Here is a 26,231-nt window from a genome sequence, read left to right as displayed (position 1 = left end):
AGGATGATTCAGATGGTGATGATGATCCATGGAAGCCTTTGAATCCCCATGAACCCGGGGACTTGAAAGTAAAACCATTTAAAAAAGGTCAGTTGACGCTTCTTAAAAAAAAAAAAAGTTTATCAGCTTTTTAAAATAATAATAATAATAATAATAATAATAATAATAAAGTTGTTCTACACTCTAAGTGCATGGAAATTCTCTGTTTTTCCTAAGCAGGAAAATTTTGGGGAAAGTAGTGGAAAAGTTCTACTAAGCAGAATTCTCTAACTGCACAATTTCCTCTTGCAAGATTGGAAGGTACCATAAATCCTAAGTTTGCTGAAACATTGGAGGCACAACTCCATGCTCGTGAAAGAGTACAACCATCTTAATCCCCTCCACTTTATGAAAAAGGTCTATTTGCAAGCAATATGTTTCATTATGCCTATTCATGGCTTTTCAAAATGCAATACAGGGTATTTTCTTTGTAGCTAAGACAATCACTTGTTTTGGGGGAAAGTGAAACATATGGTGGTTTTGATGACCCCATGGATGGAAACGAGGATCATGAATTTGAGAATGACCTCCCTGATTTTGAGCAAGCAGAGAATATCTACATGGATGCAGAAGTGCGTTTGCCCCATGAAAAGGTTGACCTTGTTCAGATTTTCTCTATATCTTATGTGTATTGGTGATTTGGGTTACACTTTTCTAATGTTTTGGGCAATCTTTCTGCAGCACAATGACGATAGTACGAGTTTTGATTGCAATGGAGCCTTTGGACAGGAGGATCCGAATTCACAAGCAAGCCTGGAAGATCTTTGTCGCTCACATCTTGTAAAGACATGTTTCCTAGGATACTTTTTACATTCGTTTTATGTGCATTACACTATCTGTCATTATGTTCTGTTGTGGAAGCCATTGATTCGTGTTTCTACATGAAATTCAAGATTGGATGGTCAAAATAACATAATATTTTATGGTGTATTCATCCTAGTCCCTAATTACATTTTTACTCTAGTATCATTTTGCTTGGTACCAAATGATCTCTAACCTAATCAACTGGTTCAAGATATGGGTGGTGTGTGTTAGGGTGGGTGAGTGCACCACTGTGAAAAATCTCTCTTTCGACATGGTAGTAACATCTCAAATTGAATAGATGGAATGAGAGAAGAAGATGACTACAGACGGATGGCAGCAAGTGCGCTCAAAACCCCCACACAAACATCCGTTCACCCTATTTGCAGGAAATCTCTCTTTCGACACCTCTGGGGAGGATTTAGCGAGGATTTTTGGCCGATATGGCAAGATCGTAGATGCCTTTATTCCCTGGAACCAACAGCAGCAACGCCCGAGAGGATATGGCTTCATCCACTTCTGCTATGAAGATGAAGCCAGAGCTGCCTTAGGTGTCCTGAACGGTCAAAGAGTTGACGGACGCATCTGGGTGGTTCAATGGGCAAAATCCCGCACGACCGGCGTCCAGAGTCCACACCATCAAGCTCCACCTCCACAACCCCCCAACGCCCAGGCTACGTCTATTCGATGATCGGACGCCCCCCATCCTACAAGCAGACCTGCTGCTCAAGTCCCCCAACCGGCCCCAAATACTCGCATCTCAGGTGTTTGCACTAATGCCCCACAGAAATCTCTAGCTACAGAGGAAGTTTGCCCACCTCCCTCTCATCCCTTAGTGGTCAAAGCTGACAACAGGAGTGTTGCCCTGAAAATCAAGTCTCTGAATTTGGCTCTGGTTGTCCACGCTTCTCATAGCAGGGTCCAAGTCATTAGCCTCATCCAGCACCTCAGAAACTCCAGGTATGTCTCTGCTGCCATAGAAATTTCATGCATTGGCCAGAAATCTTTTCTGTTCTCTTTCAAATCCAGGATGGAATTTCTATCATTCTTCTCCAAGGCAACGCTCCACACAGCAATGGGCATTGCAAGGGTTGAAGTGTGGTCCTCCAAACTCGTGTCGGAGGATGATGGGAGATGGATTCAGCTGTTCGGTATCCCGCCTCACGCCTGGATGGAATTAGTTTTTAGAAGCTTGGGCAACACATTTGGAGAGCTCTTGGAAATTGACAAGTGCTCGACGCTTAGCTTGGTTCAAATTGCAGCTAGAGTTCGTGTCAGAATACTCCCGGGCTCTGACATCCAATCTCCTAGAGGCCTGTTAGTGGCAGGGAAAATGTTCACCATCTGGCCATGTCTTGAACCTCTAGTAGAAACTCCTATCTCAGGCCCCCCTTCAGCCAGACATGTTAATGGCCAAGCCAATGCCCATGAAACCACCAGACATTGGGTGGAAAAAGCTTTTCACTTCCCCGCCCCTCCACCTGATGATTTGAACAGACCTCCAATCACTCCACTATCCTCCACAGGCCCAAGCCATGTTAGTCAATCCTCCAAAGATTGCATCTCCCCAACTCGTAAAATTTCTAATGGGTCTGCTCGCCCTCTACCCCAACTCTCTATATCCCAACGATCTATTCCTCCAACCCATGACCAACTCGCCTTCAACCAAAAAGATATGTTTCCCTCCACAGCTCCACACTCATCTGAGATGCACAATCTTAATATCAGTAATCAGGAAAGCCCCCAGCAACCCAGGCCAACTCGATTTTAGCCTTTTGCAGGACCGCGACCTACTCTTTCTGAAGGCAACAGTCCCCTATAGATTAATGAGGCATTTGAGGAAGAACCGATTGCTCCGGGAATCTTGGCTTGGAATGCCGCACATACGAAGGTCCCTCCAGACAGGGGCAGACTGCTGTCCATCGACCTCTCTCCATATTTTAAGCCCTTGGCCCCATGCCATCCCCAATCAGACAAGATTGTTACTGTCTCTCCCTGCGGCATTTAGCCTCAGACTCTCTTTGGAAACGCAAGCACCAGTCACCCGACTCTCCTAGCAATCAGCCCTGGCTGTGGCTGCCCCAGTTTAATACCAACTTCCCTGAGTCCCTCCTCCCCGATAACAGCAAAAGCTCCAATAAGGGGTTCTTGGAGAGGTCTATGTCTATCCTAATCCATCCCTCCTCCCCACCAACTTGACCTACTCACCCAGCGTCTCCAAATCAAATCCTCCATGGCCACCAGCAAGAAAGCTCCCGAAATCAGGCCTCTCCCGGTTAAAAGAAGGAACAAGCACAGTCATCTATCAGCAAGATCAAACTGGCTTTGGAGACTCAGAGTGCTGAAACGTAGGAACGAGATATCTGCAAGGTTGATTAATGGATAAAATCATCGTTTAGAATGCGCGTGGGGTGGGCAATCTCCCCACCATCAGGACCATTAGACGGCTCATCAGAGAGTTCCATCCGGCCATGCTAGCCATCTTGGAACCCATGCTGAGAGACGAGAAACGAATCAGCACATGCCTCAAGCTGGGATACCACTCATCCTACTCCAATGCTAGCCATGGGGGGAAGATTTGGGTTTTCTCAGCCTCTTTCCTATCCACACAGGTCAAATCTGCGTCCGATCAGAGCCTTTCCTTGGTGGTGGGCCTCCACACTACTTCGATCAAAGTACTCATCACCTTGGTGTATGCCAAATGTTCGAGAACCCTGAGAAGAAATCTGTGGTCAGATCTTGCAAACATTAGCATGGGCTGCTCCATCCCATGGGTGGTTTGTGGCGACTTCAATGCAGTTCTCTCCCCAGAAGAACGTCGGGGCTCTTCTTCTTTTGACTTCCGGAGCGCAGAAGAGTTCGCTGAAGGACTAAGTAATGCAAGTCTTTCTGATGCCTCCTTTATGGGCAACAAATTCACGTGGTGTAATAGTCAAACAGGCTAGCCCAGGGTTTGGGTGAGGCTTGATAGGGCCTATTGCAATGCACGCTGGCTTCAGAATTTTCCTTCTTTTCTTGTGAAGAACTTGCCTAAGCTGAACTCTGATCATTCCCCATTGCTACTCTCCTTCCCCTCGCCTCCAGCCATAGGCCCCCGAAGCTTCAGATTTCAGCGTATGTGGTGTTCCCATGAGGGTTTTCATGACCTCATCAGAAATTCGTGGACTTCTCCAGCCTTGGGAGACCCAATGCAGGTCCTTATCCACAAACTGAAATAGATGAAACAGGCTTTGAAATTATTGAGCAAGCATGTGTTTGGAAATATTTTCTCGAACATCCACATGGCCACGGCAGCCCTCAGCCAAGCAGAATCGACAGCACAATCTTCTCTGGACACCTTAACACACCAGACGGTCCAACAGGCCAGAGCTAGGCTTGCTAACCTTGAACTTTGTGAAGAAATTTTCTGGAAACAAAAAGTGAGAGCCCACTGGCTGGTCGAAGGGGACTGCAACACGAAGTTTTTCCACAATGTAGTGACAACTAGAGCTAGAAGAGCTGTCATTCAGGAAATTAAAGGCCAAAATGGGGATATCATTTCTGATCGACTAGAGATCAAAAGGGTAGCTACGGAGTTCTTTAAAAATCTGCTACAAGCTGAGCCCACCCCTCCCCCGCTTAGGGAGATGCTAGACTGTATTCCGCCCTTCGTCTCTCCTGACGACAACCTTCTCCTGCTCCAGCCCCCATCTCTTGAAGAACTCCATGAGGCTGTTTTTTCTATCCCCCCTGATGGTGCAGCGGGGCCGGACGGCTTCTCAGGTGCATTCTATAGAGAATGCTGGGACCTTATCTCCCCTAATCTGCTCAGCGTTGCCACTTTCTTCTTCAATGGGGGCGCTTTACCCAGAGCACTCTCGGCCACGCTTATTTGTCTTATCCCTAAGATAAGTGCTCCTAATTTCTCTGATTTCAAGCCCATAAGCCTTTGTAAATTCGTGTATAAAATTTTCTCAGAGATAATAGCTGTAAGGCTAGGGAAAATCCTCCCTAAGCTGATGTCTTTGGAACAAGGAGCTTTTGTGCAGGGTAGGTCGATCGCGGAAAATTGCGCTTTTGCCCCAGGAAATCTTCTGGGACATCGATAAGAAGGTACGTGGTGGGAGCATTCTCATCAAATTAGATATGGAGAAAGCCTATGATCGCTTGAATTGGAATTTTCTCAAATCGGTCCTCGCCAAGATCAGTTTCAACCATGCTTGGATCTCGATGGTAGAACGTTGCTGGTCGAGCTGTTGGTTCTCCGTCCTGGTTAATGGTGAAGCTTCTGGTTTCTTCTAGTCTTCGAGGGGCCTCAGGCAGGGAGACCCAATTTCCCCTGCCCTTTTTATCCTTGCGGCTGAGGTCCTTAGCCGCGGTTTCCATCAACTTGTAGCCAGAGGCTTCTGTCAGCCATTCCAAACGCGTGCAAATTGTCCAATGGTTTCCCACCTCCTCTTCGCCGATGACACCATTCTGTTTACCAATGGATCCAAAGCCTCCTTAAGGACAATCAAGCAATTCCTGTCGGACTATGAAGCAATATCAGGCCAAAGAATTAACAAATCCAAAAGCTTCTTCATCCCTTCCTCCTTCATGTCTGCGTCAAGGATCAGGACCGCCGCTTCAATGCTCGGCTTCTCTAAGAAGGTTTCTCCTTTTCAATACCTTAGGTGCCTATTTTCCTTGAAAGACCCAAACGTACTATCTTCCAACCCTTACTAGAGAAAATTCAGGATAAAATTCTCAACTGGAACACTTGTATTCTCTCCCAGGCTGGGCGCCTCACTCTCGTCAATCATGTCCTGGGAAGCATTCCTATCTACACCCTGGCGGCGCTGGATGTTCCGTCCTACATTTTAGAGGCATGTGAGAAATTGTTTGCTGATTTCTTTTAGGGGTGGGATGGCCCCAAGAAACGTTATCATTGGTGCCACTGGACTGCTTTATCCCTTCTAAAATTGGAAGGAGGCCTGGGTATCCGTAACCTCAAATCAGTCAAGAGGGCCTTGCAACTGAATCGGGCCTGGACGGTCCTATTCAGATGGGAAAACAGCTATTGGTGTAAATTCCTTCAGGCCAAATACCAATGGAATCTTCGTCTTCATTAGCACACACCTTCCACGACTCCCTCCTCACCCAAAGCTGTCTCCTATGCCTCCCCAATTTGGAAAGAAATCAGAGGTCTCGGTCAAATAGCTCTCGCCAAGTCTCGATGGCTGGTTGGCCGAGGTAACCTCAGCTTCTAGGATGATTGGATGAGGCTTGGCCCACTACGACAGTGGAGAATCCCCTCAGCCCCCTCTCCTCCTCATTCGGTGTTGGTCAGAGATTTCATTAACCCCCTAGGCTGGCGCATTGGGGTTGCTTCCTCCCTGTTTCTGGTCCAGCCAGTGCTCGAACACATCATCGGGAAGGGGTCTGCACGTCCACGGCTGCTGATAAGAGGGTCTGGCTTGCTTCTTCATCTGGTGAACTGTCGGCGAGTGCAGCTTGGAATTGCCTCAGATCGTCAGATTTTAGGAAAGCCTGGGCGACTTGGGTCTGGCACCCCAAGCTTCCCCATAAACTCTCCTTGCTTACTTGGAAGATTCTCAACAGGGTTATTCTGGTTTATTCCAGAGTCCAGTCCAAGGGTGTTTCTATGGCGTCTTGTTGCAACTGCTGCTCTACGACAACCAGTCCAGATGTCGAGACAACTGACCACCTGTTTGTGACGGGTGGTGCTGCCTCCACGGTCTGGGCATTCTTCGCAATAGCCTATAATTGTATCCCCCCTCTCTTCTTCTTCAGCGTCCGAGAGGGCAATTGCTTGGTGGAGTGCATCCAGTAGTCCCACTAACCCCTTTCCCCTGCTAGGCCTGCTGCCTATTTTCATTTTTTAGGAGCTGTGGAAATTCAGAAATGCCTGTCGTTTCAATGACAGAACAGCCTCATTTCCGCAGATTATCACTGGGATCTCTTCTTGGATTAAAAGGACTAGCGGGCTTCTCCCTTCTCCTTCCAAATTGGACTCTGCCACGGCTTCGCTGCTGAACTACACCAACATCCCCTGCCCTCTAACCCTTACTCCGCCTGTGTCGGTGGTTAAGTGGGTCAACCCACCTGATGGTTGGATCAAGCTTAATGTCAATGGCTCCGCCAAAGGTAACCCGGGCCCTTCTGGTAGTGGTAGTGTTGCAAGGGATAACAAAGGCAAGTTCATCTTCGCTTTCCAATGTGGGTATGATTCGGGCTCCAACATAACGGTGGAGATAAGGGCCATCCTGGATGGCCTCGATTTATGTGTGAAGGCGGGTTTTTCTAGGGTGCTTGTGGCTTCTGATTCGACCATTGCACTTCGGGCACTGTTCAACAACAATCAATCTAGCTAGTCCTGCTGGTACTAGAAAGCCAGATTCCAGAGAGGCAAACTCGGTGGTGGATGGTTTAGCTAGACTAGGTAATGTAGGTCAACAAGACCAAGATTTTCTCTCCAGGGCAGCTCTCCCCCCTCCGATTCGTGGCCTCCTTTTCCTTGACAAAATGAGCCTCGGGAATCTTCGAGTTATTTAATGTTCTTGCTCAAATTGTATAGTCTTACGATAGGACGGCCCCCCCCTTTTTTGTCCCGGCCCGCCCTGAATTGTCTAGAGCTGTAAGCCGTTCGCGGCACTGTTTTTCTTGCAATAGAAAGCCTCGTTCTTTTAAAAAAAAAATTAAAAAATTTAAAAAAAAAAAAAAAAAAAACTGGTTCAAGATGTGGATTTTAATGCAGACCATGGTAAATTGACCAACCTGACATGATTCCATGCATGCATCTTAGTGCACAGATTCGTTCGTTCTAGCGTTACTTTGTGTTTCAATGAGCTAATTAATTGATTTAGGATATCTCTAGATATGTGGCAGACTGAGAACCATGTCTAGATTAGAGACTACAAGCTAGGCAATGAAAACTTGAAGTTCAAAATGGTCTTGAATGTCTAGTCACATTATCAGCTGTGTCAATCTTCAATCTGCTCTTCTTCTGATAGAGCTCACGACACAATCAGTTTCCGGGTAGCATCTTAAAATCCTATGCCTGGGTGCTTTTCCTTTCCATATTTCTGTATTTACATATGAACAAAAATGCATGTAAATGCTGATTATATTCAGTGTTGTTCATAAATCACGTTAGCTTGTGGCTGACCAAACTACTAATCGGATCATAATAATGTAGAGTAGATGTATCCATTTTGCTGCCCCTACTCTTTATCCCCTATTGGTGTATATGCTAAATCATATATCCTGCTGTAAAATTTTAGAATTGTTTTCCATTTTTTTAAGATATTGGAATGTACTGTATCATGAAACCTAAGTTCTTAACAATATTCAGTATTCTGCCAGACCTGCCATATTATTTTCTTTGTAAGATGATCTTGGCCTGGCAATCAACAGAGGTTATTATTGTTCTATATATTTATCAACTCTGTCAATTGACAGAGTTAATGGTCGAAGAGGAATGATATGATTCTTGGTCTGCAGAAATCAATAGAATACTTGGGTTTTCAGTTTGTGTAAGTGTGGTTCCTGGTTTAGATCCAGAGTGTTTGTCTGTTTAACCTATAGTGGATGGAATCTGCCCCGGAAATTTCTTCAATGGTACAATCTTAACCTTTCAGTGTGTGGCCGTAAAAGTAGATGGCCAAGTATAGAAAAAGCTGCAATGGGTGACATTCAACTGAAAATTGACCCAACTTTCATGGCTACAGTCCAGTCTTGGGAGTCATTGGGGCTTGGTCTGTCCACAATGGGCACCAACAGAGCAGTGGTGTAGATCATGAGCTTTGGGCTTCACTTCTATGAACTGAATAGTTTATCTAGTGGTTTCTGCTGCCTCTCTTAATAAAGTTTCTCATCTTTCAAAAAAAAAAACTACAATATCTATTTTGTTATCATGCAAGGATAATATCTCACCCTAATCGAAGGGTTGAAACACATGAGTAATTAGAACAAGAGCCTATTCGTATGTTTAGCCAAAAGTTTCTATTGTTTAGTAGACCAATCTAACGATGATTTATATTTCGTATGCACTCATGATCAATGATAAAAATGGCATTTTCACTTATTCCATAAATTATTCCACTAATCTCTGTTCTCAATTGAATTTTGATTTTGTTTTATTAATCATGGAAACCATTGTAAATCAGAGTAATACCGAGCTCTTTGATTTCATTAAGTGTTGATTTCATTTCTGCTTTTCATTCTTTCTGCAACCATGATCAATTAGGACAATCCCAAGTTCATCGATTTCTTCTTTCGTTTTTTCTTCTTTTAATTTTTAAATCATGGAAATGATTATCAATTAGAGCAATACCAATTCGTAGGATATCATACATGTGTTGTAGGAAATTTGCATCCCGCAAGCACAATGTATTGGGCACCACATTTCTTCTTCTTCTTCTTCTTCTTTCTTTGGAAAGATAAACTAGCTTATATTAAGAAACTAAAATAGGAGTACAACAAGATATTAGTCCAGCTAGCATCACCTAAAACTAACTTTTATTAACGAACTAAAATAAGAGTACAACAGGACGTTAATACGGATTCCAACCAGCATCATCTTGGCCAGGCTAACATACACACCTTGCACCCAACAAACATGTATCACCTAGGTATCTATGCATCAATGTGGGGACAATAGATGTAATGGAATTCAAGTTACAACATTTGTTCCCTTGATAGTTTTTTACTTTTTAAGGACAGAGGATCAAAGGATTGATTATTTTCCATGTATAAAGATTAGTTCAACTACTGCTGAACTTGGTAAGTTACATCAAGGACCTTGAACATTAAAATGGCATTGATAGTTAACATTACAAGGATAATCAAATGGTCTGGGATTGCCAAAACATGGACAACTGACCAAAACACCATCATTTGATACCTTGTTTATTTTTAACACTGACATTTATGGCCGTGTCTAAGTTTTGTAGTGTATCAATAACTGCAAAAAACATTTCATAGTATTAAAACTAGTTGGTTCAATTTGTTATGGAAAAAAAAACCTGGTTGGTTAAATTGTTGAATGTTGTCTGTTGAATGACCCATCTAGCCATTGATAACTCTATTATATTGTTTCAACCGTGTAATTAATGACTTAATTTTTAATTCATTTATTCTATTTTTATTGAATGCTACTTTTTGACTTTTTGTTTTTCCCTTGTGTGCAGGATTTTAATCATTAGTGCCTAAATTTAGGCCTACAAGCACTTCAGCCTTTCGACGCCACTCGTGCTAGGAGTAGACCACATAGAGGATTTGTTTTTAATTAATTAATTAATTTATTTTTTTTCAAGACCATTTTCAATTTATTGTTGTAAATATTATATATTTTTTATCGTGAAGTAATATAAATTTTGTTTAATATTCAGTTTTAATTGTATTGCAACATTTTTTATGTTTTAAATATTAAAAAAAATACAGGTTTCAATTGAATTATATATAATTTAAAAAATTACTGGCCTGCGCTGGGGCCTCTCAAATCTATACAAAGACTTTTACCGGTGCTTGTATAGACTTTTATCGGCGCTTTTACGTGATTAAAAGTGTCTAGAGATCGTGCTTTTACCGGTGCTTGGATTGATTTGCCGGCACCTTTTTCACTTTTATCGGCGTTTCTTTTAGAAATACTAGCGACCACCAAAAGTGTCGGTGAAGTCAGAATGGGCGTTGAAAAAGAGTAGATAATTACCAGTGCTCAGACAAGCGCCAATAAAAGTTGTGCAGCGCTGGTAGAAGTTTTGTCGACATACCCCTTTACCGGCGCTTGTCTAGTGCCGCTAAAGGTAATGACAGTGGTTTTTGGGGCTTTTACCGGCGCTTTTAAGTCCCTTTTCTTGTAGTGATGGGGCAACTAATGACTAGGCGAGACAGGCAGTGGGAATGTTTGGGATCGAACCTTCTTAAAAAAAGATCTAGGCATGGTTTGTCCATCAGTTTGTACATTCCCATGAAAGATACAGCTGTATTCACCCATATTAGCCCAAAACAGCCAGATACGAGAACAATATGACCCATATTTGATGTAGGGAGGACATGATGAGGTCGATCACAGTCTTCCTCAAGGATAACTACTCTGAATCCACTGAGCTATCTGAACTCTTCAAAGAGCTTCCTTAAATTTATGAGGGATAAAAATAGAAATGATTACTAATAAATTAGAAATAAACTGATTGATGATTTAAAAAAAATAAAATGAAATTACAATTCTTTAAATAGTGAATCCTTTAAATAGTAAACTCAAACCTACGAAGAAGTTTTAGACTCAGAGTCCCTAAACACGACTTGCTATAAATACTAAACTTACTATTTGTATACGGTCATGATTCCTATTAGATTTTATGGTTTTCCACCAAAAGTAGTAAATGAAATATTTGGCTTAACGAGGTTATTATCCTAATTTTTCTAAGCCCTTTTCATGTTGGGCATGACTCGTGGATCAAGAGTTATGATCGAATTAAAATTACTATTTATAGTAAAAATGAAAATAAAATGACAATTTAACCGTCGATGTGATAGAATCTCGCAAATCATGGTAATCCGGCATGGCCAGGTTGGTTGGATAAGGTAGCTTCCCTTACCCCAAAATAATATATGATACTTTGAAAAACTCATCCCTTACCCCAAAATAATATATGATACTTTGAAAAACTCATTCCAGTCTGCGAGATACGGCTGTTTTAAGATTCCGACGATCCAGATCACTTCTGCCTCCAATCAGGCCTTCTCTGGTCCATCTTTGCTATGAAAGTGTTCACGACCCTCTCTACATCAATATTGGTAGTGACTGATGTAATACATTGAAGCCGATTTGCAAACCATGGGTCTATGTACAACCTGAGTTTTAAAACATTGGTTATTTTCTAAGCGGAGATGATGATGAATATAAATATCCTTTTTTTTTTTTTAATAAAGAACGGAGATGATCTCTATAGTTGTTATGCATGGCCGTCATTGTTTTTTCTTTTGAATTGGAAATTATTACTGTAATGTAATGCTAAAGTGTCATCATTGTGATTTTGTCGCCACATAACCAGTCTGCTAAATGCAAATATTTTGAAGAGATAAGTAAAAGAATTTATAATTATTGTGCTTTTCATTTGTATTACAGGGAAAATGTGGAATCGAAACAAGCACTAGGCATAATACAAGAAGTTCAGTTGCTATGTTTTCTTCGAACCCTCGTTTCAAAAAGGAAAGAAGAGTATATCTCCAAACATCAACCAAAACAAACGAGGAAAGCATGACATTACCCTGCATATTATTAATGAGTTGAAGATTAGGGTGCGTTTGGTTGCTCATAATATTGCAAAAATTCACGATATTTGGTGCAACCAAACACGCTCTCAACCATTAACAAATACCATCACTCCAGCATCCTCAAGGATTAGTGTCCATGAGACTCGAGCCCCATCTGCCTCCTTGTCTTCCCCACAAACAGGTCCTTTGATTTGATCATGCCAGGTATTAAACCGATGACCGTCGTGAGTGGGAACTGAGCCAGTGCATCCCTCCTCCCAAGAGAAACCATCGCCATGACTGACCCCTGCTTGTAACTCCCCATCTTGTGCTCCTTACCGCCTCTAATCAGCATCCTTAGGTTCTTCGCAACGACTAGTGCATGCCTTTGAGCGAAGTATCCTTGCTTGATTTCCTGTTCGGCACATATTCTCTTTCAATGCCATGTTTTGATACATGTATTACTTAGGAAAAGAAAAGAAAAGAAAAGATGCAGCTGTGGAAGCATCTATTTCAAAATGTTAGCAAATATATAAAAACAGCTAGGTAGTAGTATCAAAGTGCGATTTTGTACCCAGAATGGGACCCTATCAGAAGGCCCATGCAACAAAGCTTCCATCCAATCCATGAAAAATGTATTTCTATGAACCATTCCATGGAAATAACATTCATGTGATGGGGTGTTATTGGATACTCTTGCAAAGTGTGATGGTTGATACACAAGCAATCAGAAATTGTAGATGTGACTCAAATTAAATAATTTCGCTGTGGATGGGTCTTAAGCCCAAAATCCTCTGATTGATGGGCACAACTTTGCTGAATTAGGACCATTAGATATGGTTGCCACGTGTACATTTTTGGCCCATATTTGCATTGTATAAATGGATTCTCAATGCTAACTAGTGAGGCCCATCGTTCTGTGACCAGGACCATTGGTCTATTGTCTTCTTTTTTATTGGACAACCTTAACCACAGAAATATAACAACTATCGACATTCAACTGAAAATGGTTGTAATATTAATCAGTGGGGTAAGCCAATCTTAAGAGTTTTTGAATGCTTCATCCACGGCAAGAATGAAAAGATCCAACGGTCTAAATTACTGGACCATGGCTCACTTGTCAGAATTGGAAATTCATGTTCATTATGCAAAGATATGGACCACACTTGTACTAAAGAAATGGCAGCAGTTTGAAGAAATTCTCCACTGGCCCACATTGGACCAACATTTGTGGGCCACCAGATGAGCGGATCCACCACCAAAAATTTCAACGAAAGTCATCTAAATAGTGCGGTCCACCTAATGTGTGGCTTGGATCTCACATTGGTGTACCATGTCACTAGATGTGAGTAGCCAATTGTAGAAAAATGCAACTCATTGTACCAAAAGGGAGTTTTTGAGGAAATTAATTAGATAGGGTTTGTAAAAATGCATCCAAATACATGACACAAACTTTAAAATAATAATAAAAAAAAAAAATAAATAAACAAAAAAAACAAACGTGTTTAAGCATCAAACTCTTCTTTTGAGAGTGTCCAAACAGATGAGAAGAATCTAGTAAGCAATGCAAAATTTCAAAAGCCCATTTAAAAACAGCACATTAGGAAATTTCAGAATTAAAAAAAAAAATAAATAAAAATGAACTCACCGGAACGTTAGTAATGTCTCCAACGGCGAAAATTTTCTTCTGACCTTTAACCCTCAAAAACTCATCAACTTCCAGTCTCCCATCAGAGTCCAACGAATCTTTTAGCATAGTCCCTTTCATCCATGATGAGCCCAACGGTCTACCCCTGCACAAGAAATGGCAATCGGCTACTACGGTTTCTCCCGCTGTCGTCTCATATGTTCTATCCCCATCTGACCTGGATTCAAGATTGACGGATTGATCCAAAAGCACGTCGACTCTCTTCGACGTCAACCACTCTAGTGCCTTGCTAGATGCTTTCGTTCCAAGGAATTCCAACAGCCTCGGCCCATTGTGAACTAGTGTGACCTTCTTTTGTGGGAAGTCCGCGGCAATCTCTGCAGCGAGTTCGACACCCGTGGGGCCCCCTCCGATGACTAAAATCGAGTTTGCCGATTGTATTTTTACATAATCTGTGGTCAAACAAAAAGAATTTAATTAGTGGATCCCATGAATGAACATTTGAGGACTTGATTGACATTGTATGGTAAACAATGAAATTCTATTCAAGTGTCCAAAACAATAGGGTGAAGCATCACCCCTAGGAGAATTTGCAAACTTACTTGGCATTCTATCAAGATATAATGACATAATATCAAAAAACAAAAAACTTTGATACTCGGGCATGGTGTAACCCTAATGTTTAGTAGCCACACACCGGCATGTCGCTGGAGGCTGCAAATACAAAACAGATGGACTCAGCGAGATGAATTTTGAATTGGGCCGGTACCGATGGACTGTGTTGTACAGATGAAATTGAGCAGGAGAAACAGTACTATAGCATGACTTAGTGCCGGTAATTGGGGCATGCATATGCTTAAACTCTAGAATGCGTTTGGGAAACAGTCACATGGGATAAATGGAAGAGGTTGTGACTAGTTGTAAGAGGGAGGACTGTTATAACAATAGTTATAATTGCTTGTGTTAAAATAGTGACACCAAAACCACTATAGTTTTAATTACCTTTTAAGTCCATATAATTTATATTATACATTAGTACAGAAAATTTAAGTGTTTGTAGAAGTTTGATAGGGTATTTTTAGTACTTCATTCATGAAAATGAAATTTTTAGGGTAAGTTATATGGGGGAAAAGAAAGAGTTACAAATTTACGAAGGTTTTCTTTTGCATGTATCTAAAGATGGTCCCTTCTTGAAATTAAAGTTCAAGGGTTCCAAGGCTTTTTTAAGAAATACCCTAAAGTACTGTGAAATTTTCTTCTCAAGAGGTTTAAAGTAAGAAGGTTTATTGCTAGCATTAACAATAGTGAAGGAATTTATCTTTCAAGCTTGTATTCTAATGATTTTTTGTTGTGTTCTTAAGAAAGATAATTTATACCTTCTTTATAATCTTTACTTGTTGTAGTGGATTATTTCTTTGTCTACTTGTCAATGGATGTAGCCTAAGTAGTGAACCACGTATATTTTGGAGTCTTTTGTTATTTGTAATTGGATTTTTCTCCATTACTTTCTTTTTATTTAAGTGTTGTTTGATTTTTAACTTACCTAAGTAAATAACTGAAAATAAGTAATTATGACTTACTTATCCTGTTTGAAATCAACCAAGAATTACGTCTCAAAAATCAGTCCATAAAAGCTATATTATTATCGATTTAAATTTGTGAGCTCCGTCGTGATGTATGTGATTTATCCACACCATCCATCCTTTTTAAGAGCATATTTTAGGGCATAAGTCTATAAATGATGAAGATCCAAAGTTTTCTATGGTGTGGTCCACTTCAGCTTTGGATCTACCTCATTTTTTCTTCTCATGTCCTAAAATGAGCTGCTTGAGGGGATGGATGGTGTGGATAAGGTACTTACATCGTAGTGAGTCCCATAGTTATAACATTTTTCTCATTAGATTACATTTGAAGTGCTATCAATGAAGGCACCTGACGCAGGGGAGGACGTGAGGTCGAGCACCGTCTTCCTCAAGAGGATAACTATTCCGAATCTACGGAACTTCTCTGGACTCCTCACAGAGACTTCTCGAATCCACGAGGAAAGAAAGTAACAAATAGAAATAAATTCTAAAAAATTCAAAATTGATTAATTGATAATTGATAATTCTCTAATGCGTCTCCTTACACCATGAATAAAGAAAAAATAAACTAAAATTCGTAATTATCAAAAATAACAAAATTCTAACTCTAATAAAAATCCTAATTCTAATAAAACTCTTCTAAGGCTTAATTTCTAAAAATAAAAATTGCAAATAAACTTTCTCTAGAAGAGTCCTAGTAGAACTAAAATTTATTTCTAAAAGGAAAGAAAATCTAAAAACTCTAAAAATATTAAAAATATTAAAAAATCAGAATTACTAAAAATAGTAAACGTTTCCTAAAAATTCGTTTTTGAGCTGAAAGTGCGCGTTTTCTGACGAAACAGAAAGATGCGACCCACTTTGTGGGTCGGTTCACCTCGGATGGCCCGTTTCAGTAAATATTGATAGGTTGTGCGCCCCATAACGATACTCAGATCAAAAGTTACGGTCAATTTACGGTCCACCTCCTTTTGGCTCAACCATATTAGGAATATCTTTGTGACACGTTGTACATCAGACCCCTCCACTTGAAAAAAATTCGTCCTCGAGTTATTCAAAGGACTTGGCTCATGATTCTGAGATAACTTTTGAGATAACTTCTGACGTCGATGTTTATTACCCCTTTCTTGTACTTGGTATTAGGATCTTTAGATAATACAATACATGTCCTTGTACTTTTCTTGACTTGACTAATATCGATCAGTTCCTTCACATCTGCCTTCAAGATTTCATATTCTTTCTGATAATATAGGCAGTTAGGTGGACTTGCCCCTGAGACGGGATCAACATGATTTTGTATATCTCGTATGGGAGGTAATTTATTAAGTAGTTCATCAAGTACAACCCCCTTGAACTCCTGTGATACTGGTTCTAAATCCTCTAAGATATTCACAGGCTCTACATATTTTTCCTTTTCAACCAATGAATATATATCTCTCGTTTCTTCAGATTGTTTAAAAAAAGGCACGTTCAGTTATGAGATATTGCCCCTTCACTTTAGAAGTCTTGGGTTTGTTCTTCGATCCTATAAAGGTCACATGTTCTCCATTGATGAGTCCTGTGGTTTGTTGCAACTCTGTTTTGATGAAGTTGTTTCTCACGGACCAATAATAGGTTTTTTCTGCATAACCTTTTACTGATCGACTATCCTGATAATAATTTTGGTTTTGTTGGAATAATACCTGATCGTAATCTCGAGGGAGGAATCGCATGTATAATAACTTCTTCATTCACGGCCAGGTGCGGATTGACACCTTCATCTGTCTCGTCCGATCGAGTTGAAGTTGTTCCCACCAATCTGAAGCTCTGCTTGTCAACTTGTAGGCCACGAGTTTAACTTTCTTTTCTTCTACGATGTTCATGTAATCGAAGAAATGTTCGACTTCAAGCAACCAATCGAGGAAGTCCTTGAAGTAGAGTTGGCCATTAAAATTAGGAAGATTGACTTTCATCTTGAATTCTTGAACCATCCTGTGGTTCATTGATAGCATCGCCCTACGATCAGTATAATTACGAATTCCAGCAATTGTTGCGGTGGATCACCACCATGAACACGGAGCTGCCCTAGGGCTTCCGTCAAACGATCCGCCATGCGATCGATGGAAGCCTACAGTCCTTGCATGGCTTGCCAATTCTCTCGCCGTGCTGCTTCGAAAGATGCTGCCGTTAAAGGTAAATTCCCTTGAGCACTACTCATGAGATTGTTGCCCGACCTGTCGTTAGAAGCCATCGATCCGAGGAGAAACCTCGCTATCAAACTGACGCAGGGGAGGACGTGAGGTCGAGCACCGTCTTCCTCAAGAGGATAACTATTCCGAATCCACGGAACTTCTCTGGACTCCTCACAGAGAATTCTTGAATCCACGAGGAAAGAAAGTAGCAAATAGAAATAAATTCTAATAAATTTGAAATTGATTAATTGATAATTGATAATTCTCTAATGCATCTCCTTAGACCATTAATAAAGGAAAAAATAAACTAAAATTCGTAATTACCAAAAATAGCAAAATTCTAACTCTAAGAAAAATCCTAATTCTAATAAAACTCTTCTAAGGCCTAAACTATTCCGAATCCACGGAACTTCTCTGGACTCCTCACAGAGAATTCTTGAATCCACGAGGAAAGAAAGTAGCAAATAGAAATAAATTCTAATAAATTTGAAATTGATTAATTGATAATTGATAATTCTCTAATGCATCTCCTTAGACCATTAATAAAGGAAAAAATAAACTAAAATTCGTAATTACCAAAAATAGCAAAATTCTAACTCTAAGAAAAATCCTAATTCTAATAAAACTCTTCTAAGGCCTAATTTCTAAAAATAAAAGTTGCAAATAAACTTTCTTTAGAAGAGTCCTAGTAGAATTAAAATTTATTTTTAAAAGGAAAGAAAATCTAAAACTCTCAAAAATATTAAAAATATTAAAAAATCGGAATTACTAAAAATAGTAAAATTTTTCTAAAAATTCATTTTTGAGCTGAAAGCGCACGTTTTCTGACGAAACAGAAAGATGCGCCCCACTTTGTGGGTCGGTTCACCTCGGATGGCCCACTTTAGTAAAGATTGATATGTTGTGCGCCCCATAATGATACCCGGATCAAAAGTTACAGTCAATTTATAGTCCACCTCCTTTTGGATCAACCATGCTGGGAATATCTTTGTGACACATTTTACATCAGCACCTGTTAATATCACCTTGAAAATCCAGCCCAAAATGTAAAGGTAAATAATCATTATCCATTTACCTTGAGTTACCACTACAATTGGAAAATCAAATAGTCCTTCATTGCATGTGATTCTTGCATATTTTGTGTGCCATCAGAATTGAAGTGTATGATTTTGGTGACAAATTATGTTAGGATGTGATTCTAATCACATCAGCTTGTAACTTCTTGTAACAATACTCATCTCCTTTAAAAGATAACCTTAAGGTATTGTAGGATGGACATGAGAAAGTGTATCATGTAGAGGAAATTTTCCTTAGTGAGAAATTATAAGGTTGGATTGGTGCTGTGTGTGCCTTTAAGTTCCCTTCCCTCCTTAGTCTCCACTCTCATTATACAATGGGTTGAAATCCTCGAGCAGATTCACATAGTAGCATACATTATCCATTCTACCTGTGACACACGGAATGATAGTTGATACACAAGCACAAAAAGATCATACATGTGGCATGCAAGTAACTCAAATTAAACCATATGGCAAGCCCAACTTTATGTGGATCATAAACAAAAAGGGAACAATCTTGTTGAGGGTATTTTTGTCACTTGGTATATATGGATGTCTCTAACTGTTCCTAACAGAGAGGAGTTAGTTGCAATAATGGAAAAAGGGATACTTTACAATTCTCATAAATGGGGGCGGTGTTTATAATTATAATAAAGGACGCGGATTAGGTACTGAAGCCGACAGTAGCTAGTCTCCCTACTGAAGTGACGTCACCACGTTTTTTGGGTCCACCATGATGTATGTGTTGTATCCACACCATCCATCCATTTGGAGAGGTCATTTTAGGGTATGACCGAAAGAATGAAGCAAATCTAAAGTTCAACTGGATCCATCACAGAGAACAGTGATGGTAGAGTGACGTCCACCGTTGAAACCTTCCTACGGCCCACCATGATGGTTATTTGAGATCCAACCTGTTTATAAGTTAACACAGACATGGAATAATGGGAAACACAGAATATCTTCTTGATCGAAAATTTCTGTGGCCCAAAGAAGTTTTTAATGGTAGGCGTTCAATCCCCACTTTTTGAGATGGTGGGGTCCACTTGACCGTTGAATCTTCTTCATTCTGTGGATAATACCCTAAAATAATCTCTCCAAATGGATAGACCGTGTGGATATAATACATACATCATGGTGGGGCCCACAGAACGTGGTGACATCACTTCAGTAGCAGCGTGACTCGCTACTGTCGGCTTCATCAACTAATCCGCGTCCTATTTGAACGGCCATTTACAAGTCCCGAACCAACGGCTAGGATCACCTGATCGGTAACACATTCTAAGGCATATTCCATCCACTGTGGGACGAGATGGATGGTCTGGATCAACATCGAATGTCCAGTATTTCCTCGTTCTAGAATCAAAACAAATTAGCCTATTACCCCGAATAGTCTACTGCACGTAAAACACCCAAGCTATTCAGGGCCCACCGTTTTTACATGTAAATCCACTCCGTCCATCAGTGAGAACCATTATTTAAACCGAATATCTAATATGTCAGCCGCATGAAAAACCTCTGATGTACCACACTAACAGGAAATTTTTAAAATTGCTCCTAAAACCACTAATTTCATGCTGCCTGGCTTGGCTGACTTTTGTATCTTCACTTCTTCCTGCTGACCTATACCTGATTGACGGGTTTAATGGAAAATACAAAACAATGTGGTTCCACACACAAATCTGTGGTTGGCATCGGATCTCCATAGTTCCTTGTGTTGTGGCCCACCTGAAATGCATAACTAGCTGATTTTCTGCCTCAGATCCTAGAATGGAAGATGGAACCTGATGAACGGACTGGATTTCACATCAACAACATGATGGGCCCCACAAGCTTGCGTCAGTGAACAGAATAGGGGTCCCATATTACCTTCTTGGAATTGCTTGAGCCTGGACGGTCTATCTCTAGGAGTGGAATCGATGTGACCGGTGGCTATGACAAGGTAATCGTAGGCGATGCACCGTCCTTCTGTCGTCACCACATCGTGATCTGTTACGTCAGCCGCACGAGACACGATGACCCTTCCGTTGTGAAAGTAATCCGTGTGGGTAACAATCGCTCTCTCCGCAAACGAAGGCTCTACAGCTGACCTCAGCTGGGCCCACGGGATCTCAAAATACTCTTTCCTGTATTCAAAGAGGAAAAAATTAAAAATAAAAATAAAAAAATTGCCACACCAAATCAACATTTTACCAATCAAATTTAATTAATAATAAATAAAGACAAAAACTTTGATGCTCTGGCTGAGTGTGATAGATAACACTCAGGCGCTGAAAATAAGCTGTCCAATATGTGGGGTGCCAGTTTAGATATATCAAAACCCAAAATTCACAGTATTTGAATCCGTGGCCATCAAATCGGTTGACGTTTGTTGGACGGTTGAAATGAAAAATATTCAATGGTTTCGGCAACAAGTGTTCACAAATCTAATTTTAGGACCGTGGGTTAAGCTGCAATGGGTTCAGAAATTTTGATACCACGTGGACAATTTCTTAGTAGCTGTGTATCATTACTAATATTTTGTCAGAGTATTAAATTACTGCCGATAAATAAACTTGGTTGAACATGCACGATCTAGATATCATAAAACAAGGTTGGAAAACACGCATTACAATAAATTGGCTGCAACATCACATGCAGCCCCATAGGCAAAAGCATGTGGGCTCTAGATTACTGGTGATATCTATTCTGATAAATAAGATGTTAACAAATTTTGCATCTCTTTCACATATTTTTGTAATTATTAATGAAATAAAAAAATTATAATTTTCACAATATAATCTCTTGCAGGCTAGAAAGTGGGCCCTAGAGTATAAGATTACTATAGACATCTATTTTGATGAACTCTTGGCATATGTGACTCATTTGTTTTATATTCTTATAATTATCAATGAAATAAATAAGTTATAATTTCCAAAATATAACTTCTCGTGGTTAGAGTTGGGCAGAAGATGACTTGACTTGTTTGTGTCGACTAGATCAGACTTGACTCGACGCAAGCCAAGTGGGTGAGTCGATCTGAACCGAGTAGACTTGGTCCAATCCAAACTCAAACCATCAAGTCCTTTTCTTCTAGGAAACAACTTTCCCCAAAACAAATTTATTAGCATTAATTACACAACTAGTTGGACGGTCCAACTAGTTGTGTGTGACCATTACTCATATATATATATATATATATATATATATATATATATATATATATAGAGAGAGAGAGAGAGAGAGAGAGAGAGAGAGAGAGAGAGAGAGAGAGAGAGTAGTAGTAGTAGTTGGAGGTACCGCAAGAGACTTCCGTGCGCACCAAGGCGGACTTGCTTAGAGGGTATAGCCAGGGTGTGCTCCATCATATTGTATTCATGGAATCCACTCCGCCCATTATTGCTGGACAGGCTAAAATTAGCCCTGAGGCTCATCAATCAATTATATTCATGATTTAGGTGTGGCAAACAAAGGAAACAATGGAGAAGGGAGTAACTGCCATTGAATTTGTACTGGGCCTACCATGATGTTTATGTGAAATCCACTTCAACCAGTATCCACCCAGTGAAGATTCATACATCTGAACCAAATTTTATGGCCGGAAGTGATTTATGTGGCCCACACTGAGTGAAACAGTTTAGATGGCAGGCATCCCCTTCACTGTTTCCTCTATACATGTGGATGATGTTTGAGCCCTGTTACCAAATTGTCATCACACGCCATATGTTTGGAGTGGATTTCACTTACACATCACATTAGGCCACCCCCACCCCTCCCTCATTTTTCCCACTCATCTCTGCATGTTGACCAAACGGCCTGCCAGCATAAACTTCTCTGTGGGTAGGTGCTGGAAGCATAATGTGGGCCCCACTATAATATATGTATATTTTATCCACCGTTCATCCCTTTTTTCATATCATTTTAGGGCATGACCTCAAACATGAGAAAGATCCAATTCTCAAGTGGACCACACCACTGGAAAAGGCGGGGATTAAATGACTCCCATTAAAATTTTCCCTGGAGGCCTTACAAGTTTTCTATTAAGCTGATATTTGTGTTTTCTCTTCATCCAGGTTTGTATGACTTAATCAATACAATCCACCTAAGAAGTTTTTAATGCTGGGCGTTCAATCACCACTGTTTTCATGTGGTGTGGTCTAGCTAACATTTGGATCTGGCTCAGTTTTTAGCTAATGCTGTAAAATGAGTATGATAGAATAGATGGACAGCTTGGATAAAACAAATAGGTTATTTTGAGGCCATGACCACCAGCTAGCAATCTATGTCTATTAGTAGGCAATCCACATCGAGGGGAGTATTGTGATGAGTATGTGAGTCACCCAAATACCGGGTAATATGAGTAGAAACAGTGCACAGGGGAACCCACCATCCAAATGTTTTCACTTGGTGTGGCCCACATAAATCACCCATGGGCCTAAATTTTTTCCCCCTCTGTATGCATTTTCACAAATCAACTAGTGGTTGGAGTGGATTTCATGTACATATCACGGTATACCCTGTAAAGATTCAATAATAGGCATTCACTCTCCCACTGTTTCTCATAGTGTGGTTCACCTGAATCACGAATATTTCTGTTTTATTACCCTTACGGCTAAATTTATATTACAAACCAAATGATTAGAATAGATTTCACGAACTTATCATGGTGAGGCCCACCTCATCCTGCCCATTCCTACCCATCTAAGTGAGTCAGCCTAGGTGTGCACAAAGGCATCTACAGTACGGTGCGCAGGAGACCACCACTCTCTCTCTCTCTCTCTCTCTCTCTCTCTATATATATATATATATATATATATATATATATATATATATATATATATATAACACTAACATATTTGACGTTTCAGATATGAGATCGATGTTGTGTGGCTGATGGAGAGGCTGCAATTCTGGTAAGTGCACCTAGGTTTTGAGTTATGATTTCAGCCCGCGGATACCCGCTGCACCCAACCTAACTCATAGTTGACTTGACCTGACTTGGTACCAATGACCGGGTCGGACTCAGTCCGGATTAGTCCAAGCCAGACCCGGACACGGATTAGATCAGGCATGCTGGAATCAGTACCGAGTCGGGTCGAGTTTGGGTCAGGTCTATTTCAAAATCAGGTCAAGTTGGGTCAACCCTAACTCAATCCGACTCGACTCAATGCCCAACTCTACCTGTGGTTTAATATAAAAAGAAAAATGCAGTCTAGCATTTATAGAAAACAGAAATGTGCAATTAGCATAACCAATGTGCAAGGAACATGATAACCAATATTCATGAAGAGTAACGTAGAATGGATGTGAGATGTGAAACATACACAAATTAGAAGATTTTATGGTGGCCCATTTTTATCTAGATGTGATCATGTTCATGGCTCCGCTCGAGGTATGTGATCTGCTAGGTCCCAAGACTCCCAACCAATCTTCTTCCAATTATATTTGAGGACGACCATAATGTTAGATGGATCCAAAGGATCATCATCACATCGGCTGATTTAAGTTCAATTTTGATCGATCTACATGGGAGAATATAGGCCAAGGGTCATAGAACATGTTGTAGGTTACCATGAAAAATTACGGGTTGGATGATCAAATCCATCCTCTTATAGAAAATCCATTTTTCAAGCAATGACCAATGAATAAGATGGATGGGATGATTTGATGAAACCAATGTTTCCAGATGTGATCCCGTATTCGGGAGTCCCACCTTGATGTATGTGTTGTATATCTATGCCTTCCTTCTATTTTTCCAGCTCATTTTAGAATGTGTGGTCATAACTGAAGCAGATCCAAATCTCAGGTAGACCACACCACGGTAAACAGTGGTGATTGACCATTAAAAACTTATCGTGGGCCATAAAAGTTTTGGAAGAATCTGATATTTGGTTTTTTTTTTTTTGCTTCTTCTTCTTTCATTCACAACAGGTTGATGGCCCCGGAAAGTTTTTAATGGTAGGCGTTCAATCTCCACTGTTTCCTGTGAGATGAAATAGAGAGAGAGACTTACGGATCTATAAGGACCACATCTGCATGGTGTTGGAGAGTTTTTGCGACAAGGGCTCCTCCAACTCCACCTCCAACAATAACCACTCTCTTTCTATGGATGGATCCATCCATATCCGTTGAATTTTCAAGAAACGAAAATGCAATGCAAAGGAAAGAATAAAAAATAAAAAATAAAAAATAAAAATATAAAGGGAAGGTCCCTTCCTGGTTAATCTGGATAGAAGCCCAGGAAGTCCCAACAAAAGACAGAAACAGGCGTTTGGCATTTTTTTATCGCCTCTTTCTCTCCTTCTCTTTCTGTAATTAGTTATTTACCTGTCTTCTTGCCCTTTTTACCGCGCCTCCATTAGATTTTTAGTGAGCTAGAATGTCCCGAAATATGGTACACCCATCTTGACAATGTATACTTGGCATAGTGATGTTCAAATCAGGTCCTTCCATATGCAGGGCCCTCGCATGGATGGTTTATGTCTTAGAAATCAGCAATATTAGACAATCCTGTCCATCTGAAATGTGGCCATTAAAATGACGGTGGATTTAACAAAAATTGTCTACCTTCTATGTTTTTGAGGAGGTCCATCTGAACCTTCCAATAGGTTGGCCCCACCATGAGGATCGTATGGTGTAGAAATCAGCTCCAACTACTTCAGCATGATGGACAATAGAAATCGGTGATTGGAAAGCTTTTACCAATTTGGAAGATGATCCTAACCATCCTATCAATTGATAGGAAATGGACAGTCAATAACTATTATACTAATAAAAAAAAAAAAGTTTGATTAGTGATTTGGATGATCTTGACTATCCATCATGTGTGTCCTACATTTAATTGCTCATCCTTCTTAAGAATAGGTGGGGACTGTTTCTTTTTGTTGGGTCCTACCCGAAGATCTGTAATTTTCTGTGATTAATGGAATTGTGGCTTCAGTCCACCTTAAAAAAATGTATCATCAGTTGAGAGAGATAAGCTAGAACAAATGGATAAGAAGTGTACTTTGGTCAACTATGGTGATGAAGTGAAATGATACAAATTGTATGACCATGTTTCATGGAAAATCATATTTAGTCAGGATGTCAAGTTTGAAGAAGGTTCCTTATTTCAGAAGTATGAGCACACAGAAATGGAAAAATCAACAATTGATGTTGAACAAGACAAAACAAGAGATGCACTAAAAACAAATCACTTTTCAAAACAAGAAATAAAGGAAAATTTTGAATTTTTGAAACATTTTATTTTAAAATCCTTTTAAAATACAACAACAAATGTGTCTCATAATGCCTTAGTTTGTCGCAGAATCCAGAAAATGAATAGTTCATATCAGTATTTAAGATGCACTCTTATTTAGTATGTCCATCATATAGGTCCCACACTTTATGGCCCATCCATTCTCAAATTACTTTGATTGGGTGATCCTAATCACATGATCAATGTCTATGAAAAGGAATTTTCCATGTTGATTATGCTAAAAAAGGTTTGATCATTGATGCATCATTTATCTTTTGTTTCTAAATTTAATATTGGAAAGAGAGAAGATATATATATATATATATATATATATATATATATATATATATATATATATATATATATATATATATGATCATTCATCTAGAAATTTTGAGAAGTTGGGGTACCTCCCTTTTTAATATCGATCCCAAATAACTTAGACCAAGAGTACAAGTGGCATTAGATGGACATGAA

General features: G+C 40.1%; 2 protein-coding genes across 2 annotated transcripts; one reads left to right on the top strand and one right to left on the bottom strand.

Moving 5' to 3' along the window:
- Positions 1-259: 259 nt before the first annotated feature.
- On the top strand, positions 260-924 carry LOC131234650 (condensin-2 complex subunit H2-like). The gene is made up of 3 exons (XM_058231574.1): positions 260-396; positions 474-632; positions 721-924. The coding sequence occupies exons 1-3, from the start codon at positions 346-348 to the stop codon at positions 922-924; spliced, it is 414 nt and encodes a 137-aa protein (XP_058087557.1). The 5' UTR covers positions 260-345.
- An 11,012-nt stretch (positions 925-11,936) lies between these two features.
- On the bottom strand, positions 11,937-24,677 carry LOC131235523 (uncharacterized). Its single transcript, XM_058232718.1, has 4 exons — positions 24,531-24,677; positions 20,408-20,664; positions 13,727-14,178; positions 11,937-12,493 (listed from the first exon to the last, which is right to left on the bottom strand). The coding sequence occupies exons 1-4, from the start codon at positions 24,638-24,640 to the stop codon at positions 12,227-12,229; spliced, it is 1,086 nt and encodes a 361-aa protein (XP_058088701.1). The 5' UTR covers positions 24,641-24,677; the 3' UTR covers positions 11,937-12,226.
- Between the last annotated feature and the right edge of the window lie 1,554 nt (positions 24,678-26,231).

The sequence above is a fragment of the Magnolia sinica genome, chromosome 19, assembly GCF_029962835.1.
Source record: "Magnolia sinica isolate HGM2019 chromosome 19, MsV1, whole genome shotgun sequence".
Classification (NCBI taxonomy): Eukaryota; Viridiplantae; Streptophyta; class Magnoliopsida; order Magnoliales; family Magnoliaceae; genus Magnolia; species Magnolia sinica.
Note: the sequence above shows the minus strand (reverse complement) of the source record. Positions and strands in the feature narration are given on the sequence as shown.

Bases quoted from the DNA above. Each gene is read 5' to 3' on its own strand.
- LOC131235523 (XM_058232718.1), bottom strand. From the start codon at position 24,640: ATGGATGGATCCATCCATAGAAAGAGAGTGGTTATTGTTGGAGGTGGA. The intron at 20,665-24,530 runs GTAAGTCTCTCT...CTTTGAATACAG, and splicing joins GATGTGGTCCTTATAGATCC to GAAAGAGTATTTTGAGATCC. The intron at 12,494-13,726 runs GTGAGTTCATTT...TGTGCCGAACAG, and splicing joins GAGACATTACTAACGTTCCG to GAAATCAAGCAAGGATACTT.
- LOC131234650 (XM_058231574.1), top strand. From the start codon at position 346: ATGCTCGTGAAAGAGTACAACCATCTTAATCCCCTCCACTTTATGAAA. The intron at 397-473 runs GTCTATTTGCAA...TTTTCTTTGTAG, and splicing joins CCCTCCACTTTATGAAAAAG to CTAAGACAATCACTTGTTTT. The intron at 633-720 runs GTTGACCTTGTT...ATCTTTCTGCAG, and splicing joins TGCGTTTGCCCCATGAAAAG to CACAATGACGATAGTACGAG.